The sequence below is a fragment of the Bubalus bubalis genome, chromosome 16 (assembly GCF_019923935.1).
Source record: "Bubalus bubalis isolate 160015118507 breed Murrah chromosome 16, NDDB_SH_1, whole genome shotgun sequence".
Classification (NCBI taxonomy): Eukaryota; Metazoa; Chordata; class Mammalia; order Artiodactyla; family Bovidae; genus Bubalus; species Bubalus bubalis.
In genome coordinates this window covers 40,437,410-40,455,663 of record NC_059172.1, presented here as the reverse complement: position 1 = coordinate 40,455,663, position 18,254 = coordinate 40,437,410, and the positions used below count along the sequence as shown (strand labels likewise).

Here is an 18,254-nt window from a genome sequence, read left to right as displayed (position 1 = left end):
CCCAGATAATCACAATGGTGTGATCACTGACCTAGAGTTTTCTAAATTTGCTGGCATATTGAGTGTAGCACTTTCACAGCATCATCTTTTAGGATTTGAAATAGCTCAACTGCAATTCCATCACCTCCACTAGCTTTGTTTGTAGTGATGCTTCCTAAGGCCCACTTGACTTCACATTCCAGGATGTCTGGCTCTAGGTGGGTGATCACACCATTGTGATTATCTGGGTCATGAAGATCTTTTTTGTATAATTCCTCTGTGTATTCTTGCCACCTCTTCTTAATATCTTCTGCTTCTGTTAAGTCCATACCATTTCTGTCCTTTATTGTGCCCATCTATGCATGAAATGTTCCCTTGGTATCTCTAACTTTCTTGAAGAGATCTCTAGTCTTTCCCATCCTATTGTTTTCCTCTATTTCTTTGCATTGATCGCTGAGGAAGGCTTTCTTATCTCTCCTTGCTATTCTTTGGAACTCTGCATTCAGATGGGTATATCTTTCCTTTTCTCCTTTTGCCTTTCACTTCTCTTCTTGTCTCAGTTATTTGTAAGGCCTCCTTAGATAACAATTTTCCCTTTTTGCATTTCTTTTTCTTGGGGATGGTCTTGATCACTGCCTCCTGTACAATGTCATAAACCTCCATCCATAGTTCTTCAGGCACTCTATCAGATCTAATCCCTTGAATCTATTTCTCTCTTCCACTGTATGATCATAAGGGGTTTAGGTCATACCTGAATGGTCCGGTGGATTTCCCTACTTTCTTCAATATAAGTCTGAATTTGGTGGTAAGAAGTTCATGATTTGAGCCACCGTCAGCTTCTGGTCTTGTTTTTGCTGACTGTATAGATCTTCTCCATCTTTGGCTGCAAAGAAAATAATCAATCTGATTTTGGTATTGACCATCTGGTGATATCCATGGGTAGAGTCTTCTCTTGTGCCACAGGCTCCTGGACACACACAGGCAAGTCTGAGTCAGTCTCTTGTGGGGTCTGCTCCCTTCTCCTGGGTTCTAGTGTACACAAGCTTTTGTTTGTGCCCTCCAAGAGTCTGTTTCCTCAGTCCTGTATAAGTTCTGGTGGCTCTATGATAGGGTTAATGGCAACCTCCTCCAAGAGGGCTTATGCCATACCCAGGTCTACTGCATCCAGAGCCCCTGCCCCTGTGGCAGGCCACTGCTAGCCTGTACCTCCACAGGAGACGTTCCAACACAGTTCTGTCTCAGTCTCTGTGGGATCTCTGGGTCCTGGTGTGCACAAGGTTTGTTTAAGTCCTCTAAGCATCTCTGGCAGGTATGGGGTTTGTTTCTAAACATGATTTTGCCCCTCCTACCTGGATGTGCTCTAAGAAGTAGAATTATTGGGTCAAAAGGTTTATACAGTTTAAATTCCAATAGATACTGCCAAATTAAACTTTTAAAAAATTGTATCATTTTAAAATAATGTTTTACATTAATAATCTATTAGATTAAATTTTTAGTTGTTTATTTGATCTACTAAGTTCTAAAAGTCTTACATTATGGTTGTAGATTTTTCAGTGTTTCATAGTCTTATCAGATTTTGCTTTAAATATTTAGACACTGTATTATCTGTTATATAAATGTTTAACACTACCCTCAATTCCATGCAAATTAGGCCTTTTGTTTTTATAAACCCTTTAAAAATATCTGTGTTGATTTGTTTTTCATCTGCAGTATCTGAGCATATATACTCCCTCACTCCTTAATTAACCATTGGTATTATCAAACTTGTCCATGTATACATCCTATTTCTGTTCTTTCACATCTCAAATTTTAACACTTTGCTTACATTATCTACCAATGTCTGGAATTATTTTGTTTCTATAATTTTGTTTGTTCATTCCATCTTGTTGTGTTTTTGTGTTTCCTTAGTTTCTCTCTCTCTCTCTCTCTTCATCCAGAAAAATATGGATTGTGAGAAATAAAAATGTTGGTGTGTTTCCATGATAGGAAAATGTCTCTAGATTCCCTCTTGCTTGAATCATATAGTTTTAAAATATAGAATTTTGTATAGATAAGAATTTTCCACCTCACAGTTTAGAGTTGCTTCCTATCTTCTTGCCTCCTACATTGCTGATGAAAAGTCTGATATCAGTATTTTGTCCTTCTGGAGATAGATATTGCTACTTATAGAAACTTTCAGGGTGTTTTCTATGTTTAATCACACAATTTTAAAGATAGCACTTTTGTGTCACTCCTCATACTTGGTACTGAAGGAGATCTTTCTCACTGCAGACTCTTGTCTGGTCAGCACTAAAATGTTTTCTTTAATTATGTCATTATGCATTACTTCTCATCTCTCACTTCTCCATTTTCACTCTCTCTCTGTGACTCCCACTAGATAAATGTTGAAGCTTTTTAATCTGTCTTCCACAGCTTTTACCTTTTCTTTTCTTCACCTTTTTGACCTTTTGTGCTACATCTTGGGCATATTCTTCAGTTTTGTTTTTCATCTCACTAACAGAGCCCTCCCTCCCTATGTCCATTTGGATGTTTAACTCATCTGTTGAGGGTTTGTTTTTTTTTATTTCAACAATAAACTTCTCCAACATCTCAAGTTGATTTTTATGTATGTAATATGTTCTTATTTTCCTCTGAGTATATTAGTTATATTATTCTAAAGTCTTCATTCTAGTTATTTTATTAACTTCTTCCCTTAGGCATTGGATCTTCTGATGATTACATTTAGTGTTTTCTTTCATAGCATTGGGTTTTGTTTTATTTTTTCTTGATGATTAACTCTTTCTTGTTATTTGGTCAACTTTATGTTTTTAATTATCTATTAGCCTTTATGTGGTTGCCATAAACATTTACCAAAGCTACCTCAGTGCCTCTGAGACAAGATGTACTGTCAGATAGGAATTCCAAGGGGCTGGGCTTCTGAATTTTTTCCTATTCTTATTCTCTCTGGATGCTGCCAGCCGTTTGGAATGCTACCTTTGCTACTTGGACCCAAATAATCCTTTGCATTTCCCTCCCAGGGGAAAAGACTGAAACAGATTCCTGTTTGAAGTAAGTTAGAGTGGAACAGATTAAAGTGCCTAATTTCTCTATTGGGATATCTCAGAAAATGACCCTATTTATTGTCCAGTAGATTTCTTCTTCTCACCTTTACTACTGCTTCCAAAGCACTATCATTCTAGAACTTTTTCAGTAGTTTTCTCCTTTAACTTTGCTTCAATTCAGTTTCATCTGCTTTTTATCTTTCTAGGAATACTAGTAATTTGGACCCATTAAATATTCTTTTCTGGTTTTCTAGAATTGCTATTAGTTCACTGATTTCATATACATTTCTTATCATGAATTTGGATCAGGAACAAGAAGTTACAATATGCTCTCAGGTTGTCACTTTAATCCAATCTCTAGGTGGGAGTCATGGACTCTGTCTTTATAGATGTCTTGTTTAATCCCTGCTGGACAGGAGAAAGCACACTTGACCCTGAAGGCAAGTGAAGAAGGGAGATTGTGAGACAAATTGTAAAATAATTAAGGGCAAGCAGAGAATGCAATGAGAGCAATCAAAAACAATGAGGCTATTATTTCAAAACATCCAATCTAAAAAGGAAGAGATGATTTGGAAATAAGAGGTGTTAATGGAGAGAAACTGTAAAAAGTTTACAGTTCACACTGTAACTGTCTTCACACTGTGTTTTAAAATACAAATAAGAGGATTCCAGGGAGGAGAGAGGTTTAATTATGTCCAGGAATTTCAGGAATATTGGGGAAAGGAAGAGTGGGAAGGGTGTTCCCAGAGGTAGTAGACATAGGGGATGTATAGCAGAGAAACAAACTTGGGCAAAAGTGAGGAAGTCAGAAGTATGAGAAGAAAGGGGGAAATGGCATATGGATTTGCCCAAGGCAAGGCTGAAAAGCAAAATTTCACACACTGGAAAGAAGGTAGAGGAAAGGAAGTTGGACAGAGATTGTGTTTGCAAGTAGAAGAGACATAACTAGCTCCAAAATTCAAGATGAAAACTTTATGCGTTATGCTTCTAACTCAGAAAGCTTTCTCCTAGATACTAGTGTTTATGACCACCAAACTTTGGTAGTGCAATAGAGGAAGAGGATCAAGGAATATGGAGGTTAGTGAGAAAGCGTAGTTTAGAACAACAACAACAAAAACTCTCACAAGCATAAAATGAGAAAGGAGGTTGTATTATTTTTCCATAGAAATCTGTTTTAAGAGAGAAATTGTGCAAACGCATCTTTATTTTGTGCAAATTTGGAGACAAGTGATTAATGAAAGCCAAAAAAGAAAGAAAAAGGAAGGAAGAAAAGAGAGAGAGAGAGAAAGAAAAGGGAGTGAGGGAGGGAGAAAGGAAGGAAAATAGAAAGGAGATTGAATCCTCCTGGTCTGCCAGAGAAAACCAGAAAAGGTACATGAGGAAACTTTCACGGACTTAGTCGACACAATAGTATGATTACAGTATGAGGACCAGGAATCAAAAGGCATGAATTGAAATCAACACTCCAGCATTTACTAATTGTCTAACCTTGGGAAAGTCTATGAAAGTCTATTTGAATCTTATATTCCATATTTGTAAAATATGGATAAAACCAGATTGGGATTTTCTTTAATATCTAGTGGGATAATATGCTACAAGGATTATTTAGATTGTGCTGTGATTCATGGGGTTGCAGAGTCAGACACGACTGAGCGACTGAACTGAACTGAACTGATATTACATTACTTCACAATGATACTAGAAATATTAGTTGATCATCTTTAGAGGATGCCAGAAAATGACTCATTATTCTTCAAAATGACTGATAAAGAAAAAGAAACAAGTATTTGTCGTAACTTTCCTATATCAAATATACTATGAGGTACTTAGTTGATGGGAAAAAAATCTTTATAAAATAGCTCTAGTTGACAAACACAGAAGAAATAACAAAATTAGAACATCATCATTTTATAATCATTAATTAAACAGATCTAGGCAATCATTATCAAGGGCTATTTAATCATTAAATGAAAAAGTATGAGGAACTTTATACTGAATGAGTCTGAACCCACTTACTAATTTTAAAGTCATAGAAAGGACAACCAGACATTATGTGCCTCATGATATGATGCAATAGGAAGTATACAACCTTACTATAAAATTTCTTGCCAAAAAAATCTAACCTCAATCTGATTAAGACTCTATCTGGATGTGCCTATCAGTTCACAGGTCACACAGAGGTCATAGGAACACATTAGGGGAAATAGTTATGTAATCAGTGAAACACATAATGTATAAAATTCTAGAGGACTAAATAGCCAATTTCTTCAACAAAAATAATTGTATGAACAAGAGAAAAGGAAGTTATAGCTTTAAAAGACATGATATACAACAACTAAATGAAATGAGTAGAGCTTTTTTAGATTTTAATAACAATTGTAAAAAAAAAATTCTAAGACAATTGGGGAAATTCAAACACCAAATTTTTTAAAAAACACTTGTTTATTTATGGCTGCACTGGGTCTTCATTGCTGTGCACAGGCTTTCTCTAGTTGCAGCAAGCAGGGGCTACATTGTGATACCTGGTCTTCTCATTGCATTGGCTTCTCTTCTTTCGGAGCATGGGCTCTAGACTATGGGCTCTGCAGTTGTTGCACACAGGCTTAGTTGCTCCACAACATGTGGGATCTTCCCAGACCAGGGATCAAACCTGTGTCCCCTGCATTGACAGTGGATTCTTAACCACTGGACCACAGGGAAGTCCCTTAAACACCAGATATTTGATATTAAAGAATTATCAGTTTGGGGGTTAATAATGATATTGGTTTCCCAGGGTCTCAGTGGTAAAGAATCTGCTCACCAATGCAGGAGATGCGGGTTTGATCCCTGGGTTGGAAAGATCTCCTGGAGACGGAAATGGCAACTCACTCCAGTATTCTTGCCTGGAAAATTCCATGGAGAGAGGAGCCTGGTGGACTACAGTCCGTGATGTCACAAAAAGTTGGAGACAACTGAGCAGTGAAACCACCACCACCAATCTATTGTGATCGTGTTTTTATGAGTCCTTATAAGGCGTATACTGAATTGTTTGTAAATGAAATAATTCCTGGGATTTGTTTCAAATTAAGATTGTAGATAGAAATGCTTAAGACACACCAAAATGCTACTAGCACTCATCAATTAATTTGGTAAAGTTCCACAATACAAAATTAATATACAGAAATCTGTTGCAGTTCTATATGATAACTATGAACTATTAGAGAAATTAAGAAGATAATCCCATTGACCATTGCATCAAAAAGAATAAAATAACTTCGAATAAATCTCTGTGGAATTTAAAGACCTACACTCTGAAAATGATAGAACACTGACAAAAAAAACTGAAGACAATACAAACATATGGAAGATATACCTTGTTCATGTGTTAGAAGAATTAGCATTTTTAAATGATCATATTACCCAAAGCAATATATAGATTGAATTTAATCCCTATAAAAATGCCAGTGGCATTTGAAAAGACCCTGATGCTGGGAAAGAAAGAAGGCAGGAGGAGAAGGGGACAACAGAGGATGAGATGGTTGGATAGCATCACTGACTCAATGGACATGAGTTTGAGTAAACTCCAGGAGTTGGTAATGGACAGGGAGGCCTGGCGAGCTGCAGTCCATGGGGTTGCAGAGTCGGACATGACTGAGTGACTGAACTGAGAATAAATAATTCTAAAATTTGTATTTAAACAAAAAGACCCAAGCAGAGAAAACAATCTTGAGAAAGAAGAACTGAGGTGGAGATACAAATGCTCCTTGGTTTCAAACTGTACCACAAGTCTACTGTCATCAAAACAGTATGATATTGGCACAAAAATAGACACACAGATTGACAGAACAGTATAAATAGTTCAGAGACAAACCCACTCACTCATGGTCATTTAATCTACAACAAAGGAGGCAAGACAGTACAATGAGGAAGAGATGGTCTCTTCAGTAAATGATGCTGGAAAAACTGGATAGCTGCATACAAGAGAATTAAAACATTCTCTCACACTATATACAAAAATAAACTCAGATGGACTAAAGAACTAAATGAAGACTGAAAACCATAAAGTTAATAGAAGAAAACATAGGCAGAACACTCTTTGACATAAATTATAGCATTTTTTTTTTTTCTATCTCCTAAGGCAAAGGACACAAAAGCAAAATTAAACAAAGGGGACCTAAGTGAACTGAAAAGCTTTTGTACAGCAAAGGAAACCATCAACAAAATTAAAAGACAACCTACTGAATGGTGGAAAATATATGACTGATAGGGGTTAAATCCAAAATATGTAAGCAGCTGATACAGCTCAACATAAAAAAAAAAAAAGAAAAAACCTAACTGAAAAATGAGCAGAAGACCTGGATAAACATTTTTCCAAATGTATATAGGTTGCCTACAGGCACATGAAAAGATGTTCAACTTTGCTACTCATTGGATAAATGCAAATCAAGACCTCACATCTGTCAGAATGAATATAGTCAAAAAGACCACACTTAACAAATTTTGGCAAGGATGTGGAGAAAGGAAGCCTTTGTACACTGTTGGAGGGAATGTAAATTGGTACAGCCAATTTATAGTGGAAACAGTTTGGAGGTTTCTATAAAAACTAAAAATAGAACTACTCTATGATCCAGCAATTCCACTCCTGGGTATATATCCAAAGAAAATGAAAACACTAACTCACAAAGGTGCATGAATCCCAGTGTTCACAGCAGCAGTATTTACAACAGCCAAGATATGGAAGCAATCTAAGTGTCCATCAATAGGTGAATGGATAAAGAAGAAGTGGTATATATATACCATGAAATATTAGCCATAAAAAAGTAAATTTTGCCATTTGCAACAATATGAATGGACTTAGAGGATGGGCAATGCCAAAGAATGCTCAAACTACCGCACAATTGCTCTTATCTCACACGCTAGTAAAGTAATGCTCAAAATTCTCCAAGCCAGGCTTCAGCAATATGTGAACTGTGAACTTCCAGATGTTCAAGCTGGTTTTAGAAAAGGCAGAGGAACCAGAGATCAAATTGCCAACATCCGCTGAATCACCGAAAAAGCAAGAGAGTTCCAGAAAAACATCTATTTCTGCTTTATTGACTATGCCAAAGCCTTTGACTGTGTGGATCACAATAAACTGGAAAATTCTGAAAGAAATGGGAATACCAGACCACCTGACCTGCCTCTTGAGAAATTTGTATGCAGGTCAGGAAGCAACAGTTAGAACTGGACATGGAACAACAGACTGGTTCCAAATAGGAAAAGGAGTTCGTCAAGGCTGTATATTGTCACCCTGCTTATTTAACTTCTATGCAGAGTACATCATGAGAAACACTGGACTGAAAGAAGCACAAGCTGGAGTCAAGATTGCCGGGAGAAATATCAATAACCTCAGATATGCAGATGACACCACCCTTATGGCAGAAAGTGAAGAGGAACTCAAAAGCCTCTTGATGAAAGTGAAAGAGGAGAGTGAAAAAGTTGGCTTAAAGCTCCACATTCAGAAAATGAAGATCATGCCATCTGGTCCCATCACTTCATGGGAAATAGATGGGGAAACAGTGGAAACAGTGTCAGACTTTCTTTTTTGGGCTCCAAAATCACTGCAGATGGTGACTGCAGCCATGAAATTAAACGATGCTTACTCCTTGGAAGGAAAGTTATGACCAACCTAGATAGCATATTGAAAAGCAGAGACATTACTTTGCCAACAAAGGTCCATCTAGTCAAGGCTATGGTTTTTCCTGTGGTCATGTATGGATGTGAGAGCTGGACTGTGAAGAAAGCTGAGTGCCGAAGAATTGATGCTTTTGAACTGTGGTATTGGAGAACACTCTTGAGAGTCCCTTGGACTGCAAGGAGATCCAACCAGTCCATCCTAAAGGAAAACAGTCCTGGGTGTTCTTTGGAAGGACTGATGCTGAAGCTGAATTCCAATACTTTGGCCACCTCCTGCGAAGAGTTGACTCATTGGAAAAGACCCTGATGCTGGGAGGGATTGGGGGCAGGAGGAGAAGGGAATGACAGAGGATGAGATGGCTGGATGGCATCACCGACTTGCTGCACATGAGTTTGGGTGAACTCCGGGAGTTGGTGATGGACAGGGAGGCCTGGCATGCTGCAATTCATGGGGTTGCAAAGAGTTGGACACAACTGAGCAACTGAACTGAACTGAACTGATGCTTAGTGAAATAAGCCAGACAGAGAAAGACAAATACTGTGTGTTATCACTTATATGTGGAATCTAAAAAATAAAACAAATGAATATCACAAAACAGAAAGAGACCCACAGATATGAAGAATAAACTAGTGGTTACTAGTGGGGAAAGGGAAAATAGAAGGGGCATGATAGGGAATTTAGAGGTATAGCTACTATGTATAAAATAAATAAACTAGAGGGATATATTGTACAGCACAAGCAATATAACCCATATTTTATAGTAACTTTAAATGGAGTATAATCCATAAAAATTTGAATCACTGTGTTGTACATCTGAAACTAATATAGTGAGTTAACTATACATCAAAAATATATATAAAATTATAGAGTTGTAAAAGATATAAAGTGGGCCAAATATAAGTTATTGTTGAAGAAGAGTGATAGGTACATGGAGGTTTATTACACTATTCTCTCTTCTCTTAAAGAGATTTTAAATTTACCCCCATAAAAAGTTAAAAGGATAAACAATCAAGTAGAAATATGAGCAAGGGATACAAAACTACAATAATTGGAAAAATAAATACTAATTACCACTAAATACATCTGAAATATTTGATGTCACTAATAATTAGGCAAACTAAAAATTAACAATGGTGACTTATGGTACAGGTTGTATCTTTGCACATAATGAGAAAGTTGATACATCAGCTCTACAATGTATTAGGTACCTAGACTTCTATCTTTCCACTCAGTGATCCTTACCTTGCTTTGGGGCCATAGAATGATTGCTCCAGCTTTGACCATTTTGTTCATTTTTCAGGAAGGAGGAAGGGGAAAAGTCCAGAGCCAAAAGATTTATGTCAGCTGAGTCCATCTAAACTTTTTTAGAGTATTCCTTGAACCCTAAATCAACAAAAAGAGCTCAGTAACAAGGCCTGTTCATATACAGAGGAAGCTGGAAAATGTCATTTGTTTTGTGTTTAAATTAGGCACTTTGAAGAACCCAACAAAATCAGGGTTCTATTACCAAGAAAAAAGGGGTGAATATACATAGGATATACAACCAGAAAACTTCACCCTATAATTTCAGATTAGTCATTACTATTGTTACTTTATGCTTGGTTATATTTATATATATATATATATTTATATATTTTTATATTTTTTATATTTTATTTTATATATATTATATATATTTTTTTCTTTATTCATCATGGCCTCTTACATCTCTCTCCTTCCTTCTGGACTTAGTTTCTTCTGATGTACTTTCTTCATTTATTGGATCTTTTATCAATGATTGCTGATATTAAACCCTCTTAAGTGTTTGTTTTTTTTTCCCCAAAAAATATCTTTATTTTACTCTTATTCTTTAATCCTCAGCTCTTTGAAAGTATTATTTTCTTTCTGTTTGTGGATAAAGCCTCAAATGATATTCGAGTGTCCTTTTCATAAGGAAGTCTTGACTCTTCCCTAAATTTGCAGGTCTCACAAACTTTAGGTTTTAAAACATCTTTGTTTGCATGTGTATTAGTTGTCTGTGTTATATTTTTATAGACTTATTTTGTAGAGGGGTATAAGTTGCCACATGAAAGAGACTTGTAGTTTGACATTTCTGTTTTGGGCAGGTAATTTGTAAGAGTTGATAGAAAATTTTTCATATTGCTATGTGGTCACATAGGGCATTGGCCAATCCACAGGTGCCTCTTACACAGTGACTGCATCCCAAAAACTCAGCCAAGGAAAAGGAAGACAGATATAATCAGAGCTTCCTTCCTGTGCCACATCATCTACCAGGTATAGAAACCAAGGTAATTTAATTTTGCCTTCCACAAATGCAAAAAAAGGTGAAAGAATGCAGTTCACCAATACCTCAATGAATAGTATCCTAAATTGATTTCCTGAGTGTGCTACCAAATTATCTTTTCCTCTAACAAATGGATGGCTATAACCATCCATTTACATTTGGAAAACAAGAGAAAGACAGATGTTTCAGGATATTCTGATAGGTTATTTGCAAGCATCTAGGAGAGTCTATCATTGCAAATGAGGACAACTTTGACATTCAATCCTCTTGTAGAACATGGTAACCTGTCCCAAGAAGCAAGTACTGTTGGCAAATGGAAGCCTTAAGTCACCAACCTCTTGGCTTGCCAGATAAACTCTGGGGGAAGCAATGAATTGATGTGGGTGTAAAGGGACATGTACTATTGCTTGATCAAGACTATGCTTCTGTGGTTGACTCCCCACATCTTTCAAAGATCTTTGCAAGAAACCACATTCAGAAACATCATTTGGACATGGTTGAATGCCTCATGTTTTGGTTAATGAGTAACCTTCTTTTAAGTTGGTATATTTCTGCTCTCACAAGGCTTTCTATTTTGGTCTCTTCAGTCTCTCTAAAATTTCAGGGAAAAATTCTGAGTTTCAAAATGCATATAAGCAAGAAGAAGCTCATTTTACTATTTGGAATAATCTTTTTGGAACAGAGTAAATCTGCAACTCTCTCTCTCCCCAAAGGTAAGTTCTAGGAAGTTTATCACTATCTTTGAAGAAATAACCTTTCCTGGCAGTGGGTATTACAGTTTCACTCCATATTCCTTTGGGAGAACAGGAGAAGCAAATATATTCTGGAGATCTAATTAGATTTCATGTAATTAATTTGGACTTCTCTCCTGCAATCATCATATTAAATCGAATAGAAAATTTATGGAATACAAAATACAACTTGGATAAGTTGCACTGATCTGGAAAAAACTGAAATTATTCATTTATTTGACCACATTCCACAATCCCATCTCCTTTAATGGAACAAATTCGAGAAATCAGCATAAATTTGGAAGCATTTGTAACCTTTTAAAAAATTATACTTTTTACTGTAGTTTGGTCTTCCCTGGTGGCTCAGCTGGTAAAGAATCCACCTGCAATGCAGGAGACCTGGGTTCAATCCCTGGGTTGGGAAGATCCTTGGAGAAGGGAAAGGCTACTCACTCCAGTATTCTGGCCTGGAGAATTCCACGGAGTGTATAGTCCATGGAGTTACAAAGAGTCGGACACAACTGAGCAACTTTCACTTACTGTAGTTTACTGTATACAGTATACTGCTATAAATAGTAGATGTGAAGCCTGTTTACTGCAGTATATTTGGTATATAAATGATGTTTTCTTCTTTAAGCAACATAAGCTGAGAACAGTTCTTGGCAATCTTATTCATAGTCAGATTTGTACCTCAAGAATCATCGTATTTTCTATTTTTCCTTCAATGAGTTCAGGAAATACTAAATGTTATGTATACAAAGGTATTTATGATTCAGTTAACTGAAACAGCTAGAAAATAAGCTTTTGATCCAGCGTTATGCCAGCTCTGGATTCAGAATCAACAGACAGTGTTACATCCGTGCTTTGTCATTAATTAACTGTGCATCTCTTTGATTCTCCATTTTCCCATCTGTACTGTGGGGATAATAGTGCTTGATTTATAGTCAGAGAATGGAAATTAAATGAGAAGCTATTTGAAAAAGTTTTGGATATTTTAACATATTGATCTAAATAGCTATGCTTTCACAGATATTTTCTCAAGAAAAGTCATTTGTCCATCCTTCCAACTTTTTTAAGTGTCCACTGTATGCTAGGAATGTGCTAAGTCTTGGAAATACAGAGATGAATAAAACAGATTTTTTTCATTTTCATAGTAAATGAGGATACAGGCAGAGAATTTTCTATCCCACTATTTCATGGTGAAAACTACAAAAAGGGAGAGGAAAGGGTTTTACACAGGAGAGACACTTAACACAGTTTGAGGAAATCAAGGAAGACGCCTCAATTGAAGTGATCTCCAAGCTGAAGAATAGGGATTAGAGGATTCAACTAGGTAAAGAAGTGGGGAAAATGTGAGGCAGGGCATTCCAGGCCTTCCAAGAGAACATGTAGAGAAGAATGACCTGCAGTAGGGACAGAAGGTGGATCTTCCCTGATTACCAAGCAGAATGATAAGTACATTGAGGTTCACTTATACTGTTCTTTCTACTTTTGGAGAGATTTTCAGTTTTCCATCACAAAAAGGTAAAAGCATAAACAACCAAGTAGAAATACGAGCAAAGGATACAAAACTTCAATACATGGAAAAATAAACACTAGTTACTAGTAAATAAATTTGAAAAATTTAATGTCACCGATAATTAGGCAAACTAAAAATTAACAATGCATTTTAAGCATCTTAATCTAGTCCATCTCTTAGCTGAGGAGTCCAAAATAAAACAAACAAACAAAAAAAGGCAGAACAAACATTTGAGAGTAACTAAATTCAGCTTTTTCAAGGATAAAATGTTTTTTCCATAAAAAGGAAAGGGTTCTTTTTCCCATTACCTAGTAACCCTTCTCCAGAGAAGGCAATGGGAACCCATTCCAGTACTCTTGCCTGGAAAAATCCCATGGACGGAGGAGCCTGGTAGGCTGCAGTCCATGGGGTGGCAAAGAGTCGGACACGACTGAGCGACTTCACTTTCACTTTTCACTTTCAGGCATTGGAGAAGGAAATGGCAACCCACTCCAGTGTTCTTGCCTGGAGAATCCCAGGGATGGCGAAGCCTGGTGGGCTGCCATCTATGGGGTCGCACAGAGTCGGTCGGACATGACTGAAGCAACTTAGCAGCAGCAGCAGTAACCCTTCTACCCTAACACCATTCTAGTATGTGAATTAAGGTACTGTCTCCTTTCTAGTCCACTATCATTAAACAATCTGTTACTTTCCACTCTTAGAATTAAATCTAATATTTGACTGTGCCAGGCACTACTGACCATGATCAGAGACTTCATCTCCTGGGTCAAGCAGAGGGAAAGATGCTAACACAAATACAGTGAAAGGCAGACTACAGGGGCTTCTCTGGTGGCTCAGTGGTAAAGAATCTGCCTGCCAATACAGGAGACATGGATTTGATCCCTGATCCAGGAAGATCCCACACGCCACGGAGCAACTAAGCCCATGAGCCACATCTTCTGAGCCTCTACTCTAGAGTCTGGAAGACACAACCACTGAGCCCATGTACCCCAACTACTGAAGCCTGCATGCCCTAGAGCCCGTGCTCCACAAGAGAACCATTGCAATGAGAAGTCTGTGAACTGCAACCAGAGATACAGTGCCCCCGCTTGTCACAACTAGAGAAAAGCCCACAGAGCAACAAAGACCCAGCATAGCCAAAGAAATATATAAATAAATAAAATTACTTTTTAAAAAAGTTTAAGGCAAATTATAGTATCACCCATTCAACCAATTAATTGAGCAACATCTGGGCATCAGTCTAGTGGGTTTGAAAGAATAACCACAATGGAATGTAATAAGTGACACACAAGCACAGAGCGCTCTGAGGAGCCTCTAAGGGGCCAGATGGCTTAGAATCAAAAGGGGACTGCATTCGTGCTAACCCGGTGGAGATCTACCTCTAAGGCCCTAAATCTTCATATCTGAAACGTAGATTTTCACAATATGCAGGTTCTATGTGAAAAAGCTGAACAATTGCTTATACTGCAAATCACAGTAAATCCCACAAGTAATTTAAAGCCATTTTGTACTATTTCTACCTGCTCTATGTCTTCCAGTATTTCTTGCTCAGAAGAGTTTCCTGTATACCTCAGAACTAAGAGGTATCTAATCTCCAAATTTTTGTCTTTCCCCTCCCCAGTTCCCACTTGTGGGCAGAGTCCAGTGAAGTCACAGCCTTTGAATTACCTGAACATTTTCAGTCGCATCGTTGGGGGAAGGCAAGTGGCAAAGGGTTCCTACCCTTGGCAGGTGAGTCTCAGGAAACCTTCTCTGGTGGGATTATGAGCTGCCTCAAGATTGGATTTCTCAGAATCCCATGCTACTCATCAGTATGCTCCGTTCTGCTTAGTTCATCACCAGAGATCTCATGAGTGTGTACAAGGATCCAAGAGTCTCCTGATGTTCGTTAGTTGACTTCTAGAAAAGATGTGTTCAGAATAGTTACAAGCACTATTGGCTGACTCCAAAATTTAGAAATGCCGTCCCAAACTTTCAGTCCCTAAGACAAAAATCCCACTTCAAATTTAAAATTTAAAAACTAATTTTCTGATTCAATAAACATATTTAAAATATACCTATCTTGTTATAGTTAAAGATGATGAGGGAAGTCAAAGCTGTCATATCCATGGGTCTACTTTATGTTTGGGATGTAAGGTTCATACCTATACCATAGGGCCCTTCAGGGAACAGTCAAGAGTTTATAGTATATAGTTAGTCTCCTTACTTAGTATACAGTTGGTGTCCTGTGAATTCTGTGTCAGTGTAATTTCCTGGTCCTTCTGTGCCTAGAGAAACAAGTTTGTGCTTCTGCCCCTAGACTATGGTTTTCTCATTTATCGTCTTTGAAAGTCTCCCAATTTTCTTTACCCTGGGACCCATCTTGTCTCTTCATTTTGTAAGTTGAGTGATAGTTTTTTATTTTCACTTCTCTGAGTCAGTCATATTAACTTTTAGATCAGTGGATATTTAGCAACAATTGGTTGATTGAATTTTTGTTCAGTGGGTTGATGGAATGGCTGAATCATTGTTATTTGATTAACTGATGAATTAATTATTTGGTTGAAGAGTTGGTTTATCAGTTTCTTACTTGGTCAATTAGTTGGCCAGTCAATTCAGAAGTTCACATTTAAATCATAGTCAGGGATGATTCACTGACTTTTACTTACTTGTGCTTTATTCTATTCTTAGCCTTTTCTCTGTACTATTTTTTTAATTGCTTATAGAAAAATTTTTTATCAAAAAGGAGACAATTCTAAAAAGTTGCTTCTTTCTAATTCCAACAATGGAAGTAAAAGTATTTATTGTACCCTCTAAGTCATGTTGGAGTCAAGCCAAGTATCATGAGCATGATAGGACATGATAGAAAATATACTGTAGAGATTAATCTAAAAATAAGATTGAAGAAATTGTAAAGGTTAAATAGTTAAAGACTGTTAAGAAAGCAATAAATCCAAACTATTTCTCTGGGATACCTAGAGGAATTGGAACAGACTTCGGAAGACTCCCTTAGCCCTCACCTTGTCTTTATCCCAGACTTTTTCATCTGGTCTATGCTGTATCTTGTCTCTCTCTCTCCATTCACAGATATCATTCGTATTGTTAGAGTAACAGACTGGCTGAGCATTATCGTATAAATAAACACCCACAATTTTTGCTACCAACTTGCTAAGGCCTCAAGTTAACTACCTCTCTTGTGGACCAGGGGTGGGAACATTCTGAGTCTGGCTTTGCCCTTCTTTCTGAACTATAGTGTGCTTGGTCTACCCCTTCACAGTTCATGATTTCTGATATTTATGAGTAAGATATCTGGGTCTCTTTTTCAGAATATGCTCAGTCTCCAGGTTTGGGGGGATCCCAGGGCATTAACTTGCTCCCATTTAAGGTCTTTGTAATTCAGGTGTCTCTGAAACGAAGGCAGAAGCATGTCTGTGGTGGGACCATCATCTCCCCACAGTGGGTGATCACGGCTGCTCACTGCGTTGCAAACAGGTAAGGAAAGTCCAGCCGATTGATAAAGGTCAGATTACCTTTCTTCTTCCTGGGAATCAGCAGCAATAACTCTCTTAAAATATGGGATGGTGCAATGTATGCTTAAGGGAAAACATGCTGGTTGCATAATATAAATAGGGCTCAAAGACATTGTCAAGGGCTCTAAACTTGATAGAAAACATGCCTTCGTTATAGGAGTGAATACTTTGATATTTAAAATGACTGGATTAATAAAGAATAATATCCAAGTGAGAAAAAAAAGCATAACAAAGATAGATTTGTGAAAGTTCTCCCCTAGTTTTCTTAAATTCCAATGAAAAAATCATCCAGCTCATGATGCATCTTAATAAATGAATAAAAGAAAACAAAAGAAGGCCAGTGAAACATGAAGAAGGCTTCTGTGTCTTCCTTCCTATTGATCCTGGCTCTCTGAACTTTAACAATCTCCATTTTTATCCACTCTCCTGTGTGCTCCAATGTTCTATTGTTGCCAGTGTTCTTGATACGCATAAAGCAGCAGTCAAGATCGTGTCCCCCTATTTTCCCTCTTTCATTTCATGTCTGCAAACATCTCCTGGATATTTCCTTAAAGCTGTACACTAATAGCTATCAAAGATACAAAGATGACTCAGAGGTGAACCCTGCCCTCCGAGAGTTGATAGTTTAAAGAAGAGTCAACTGATAATTTCACTGCAGTGTGGCATGTGGTTAGGCTAGAAAGATGCTAGGGAAGTATGCCAAGAGAAAATGATGCCTTTTCCAATGTTGTATTAAATCATCTTTTCTGGATCCCCAGAGATCCCCTTCTAGATCCCTAAGGTCTTAATCCACCTCAATGCATGCTATCAAGTTCCTTTCAGATAACTTTGCAGCAGGTAGAAGTAATATAGGTCTTCAGTCTTTCCCATGTTAGATCTCTAAAATACAAACACGAAGGAAGTAAGGGAAGATCCCCTCTTCCCATTACTGTAATCAGTCCCAAAGCTCTGAGTGTGCATACTCTCTGGGATATCAGAGTTATGATGCTATTATGTCTTTCATGGTATGCATTATGTATTAGATCTCTGACATTAAAGCAGCCTACTTGATGAGAATCACCAAATACTCCCAAAGGATATCAGTGATACCCTGTATGCAAGACAGCAAAAGAGGCACAGATGTATAGAACAGTCTTTTGGACTCTGTGGGAGAGGGCGAGGGTGGATGATATGGGAGAATGGCATTGAAACATGTATATTGTCATATGTGAAACGAATCGCCAGTCCAGGTTCAATGCATAAGACAGGGTGCTCGGGGCTGGTGCACTGGGATGACCCAGAGGGATGGGATGGGGAGGGAGGTGGGAGAGGGGTTCAGGATGGGGAACACATGTACACCCATGGTGGATTCATGTCAATGTATGGCAAAATCACTACAATATTGTAAAGTAATTAGCCTCCAATTAAAATAAATAAATTTATATTTAAAAAAAAGAGAGAGACCAAATCAACCATCTGGGGTAGCTTTAGATCTCTGAATTACAGTGTATACACAAACCCCTGGATGCTTAACAAATAACATTGCAAAGTATTCA

General features: G+C 37.5%; 1 protein-coding gene across 2 annotated transcripts in view; it reads left to right on the top strand.

Moving 5' to 3' along the window:
* OVCH2 (ovochymase 2) overlaps positions 1 to 18,254 on the top strand; it is a 91,787-nt gene that overhangs the window by 53,291 nt on the left and 20,242 nt on the right. The window contains exons 3-6 of one of the 2 annotated variants that reach the window (XM_045162937.1): positions 10,854 to 10,964; positions 11,548 to 11,673; positions 14,832 to 14,941; positions 16,590 to 16,681. In XM_045162937.1, coding sequence (XP_045018872.1) covers positions 11,586 to 11,673; positions 14,832 to 14,941; positions 16,590 to 16,681 — 290 coding nt within the window. In that variant the 5' untranslated portion in view covers positions 10,854 to 10,964; positions 11,548 to 11,585. Of the gene's footprint in view, positions 1 to 10,853; positions 10,965 to 11,229; positions 11,674 to 14,831; positions 14,942 to 16,589; positions 16,682 to 18,254 lie in introns of those variants that run through there. The other variant, XM_044929472.2, reaches the window with a different exon arrangement.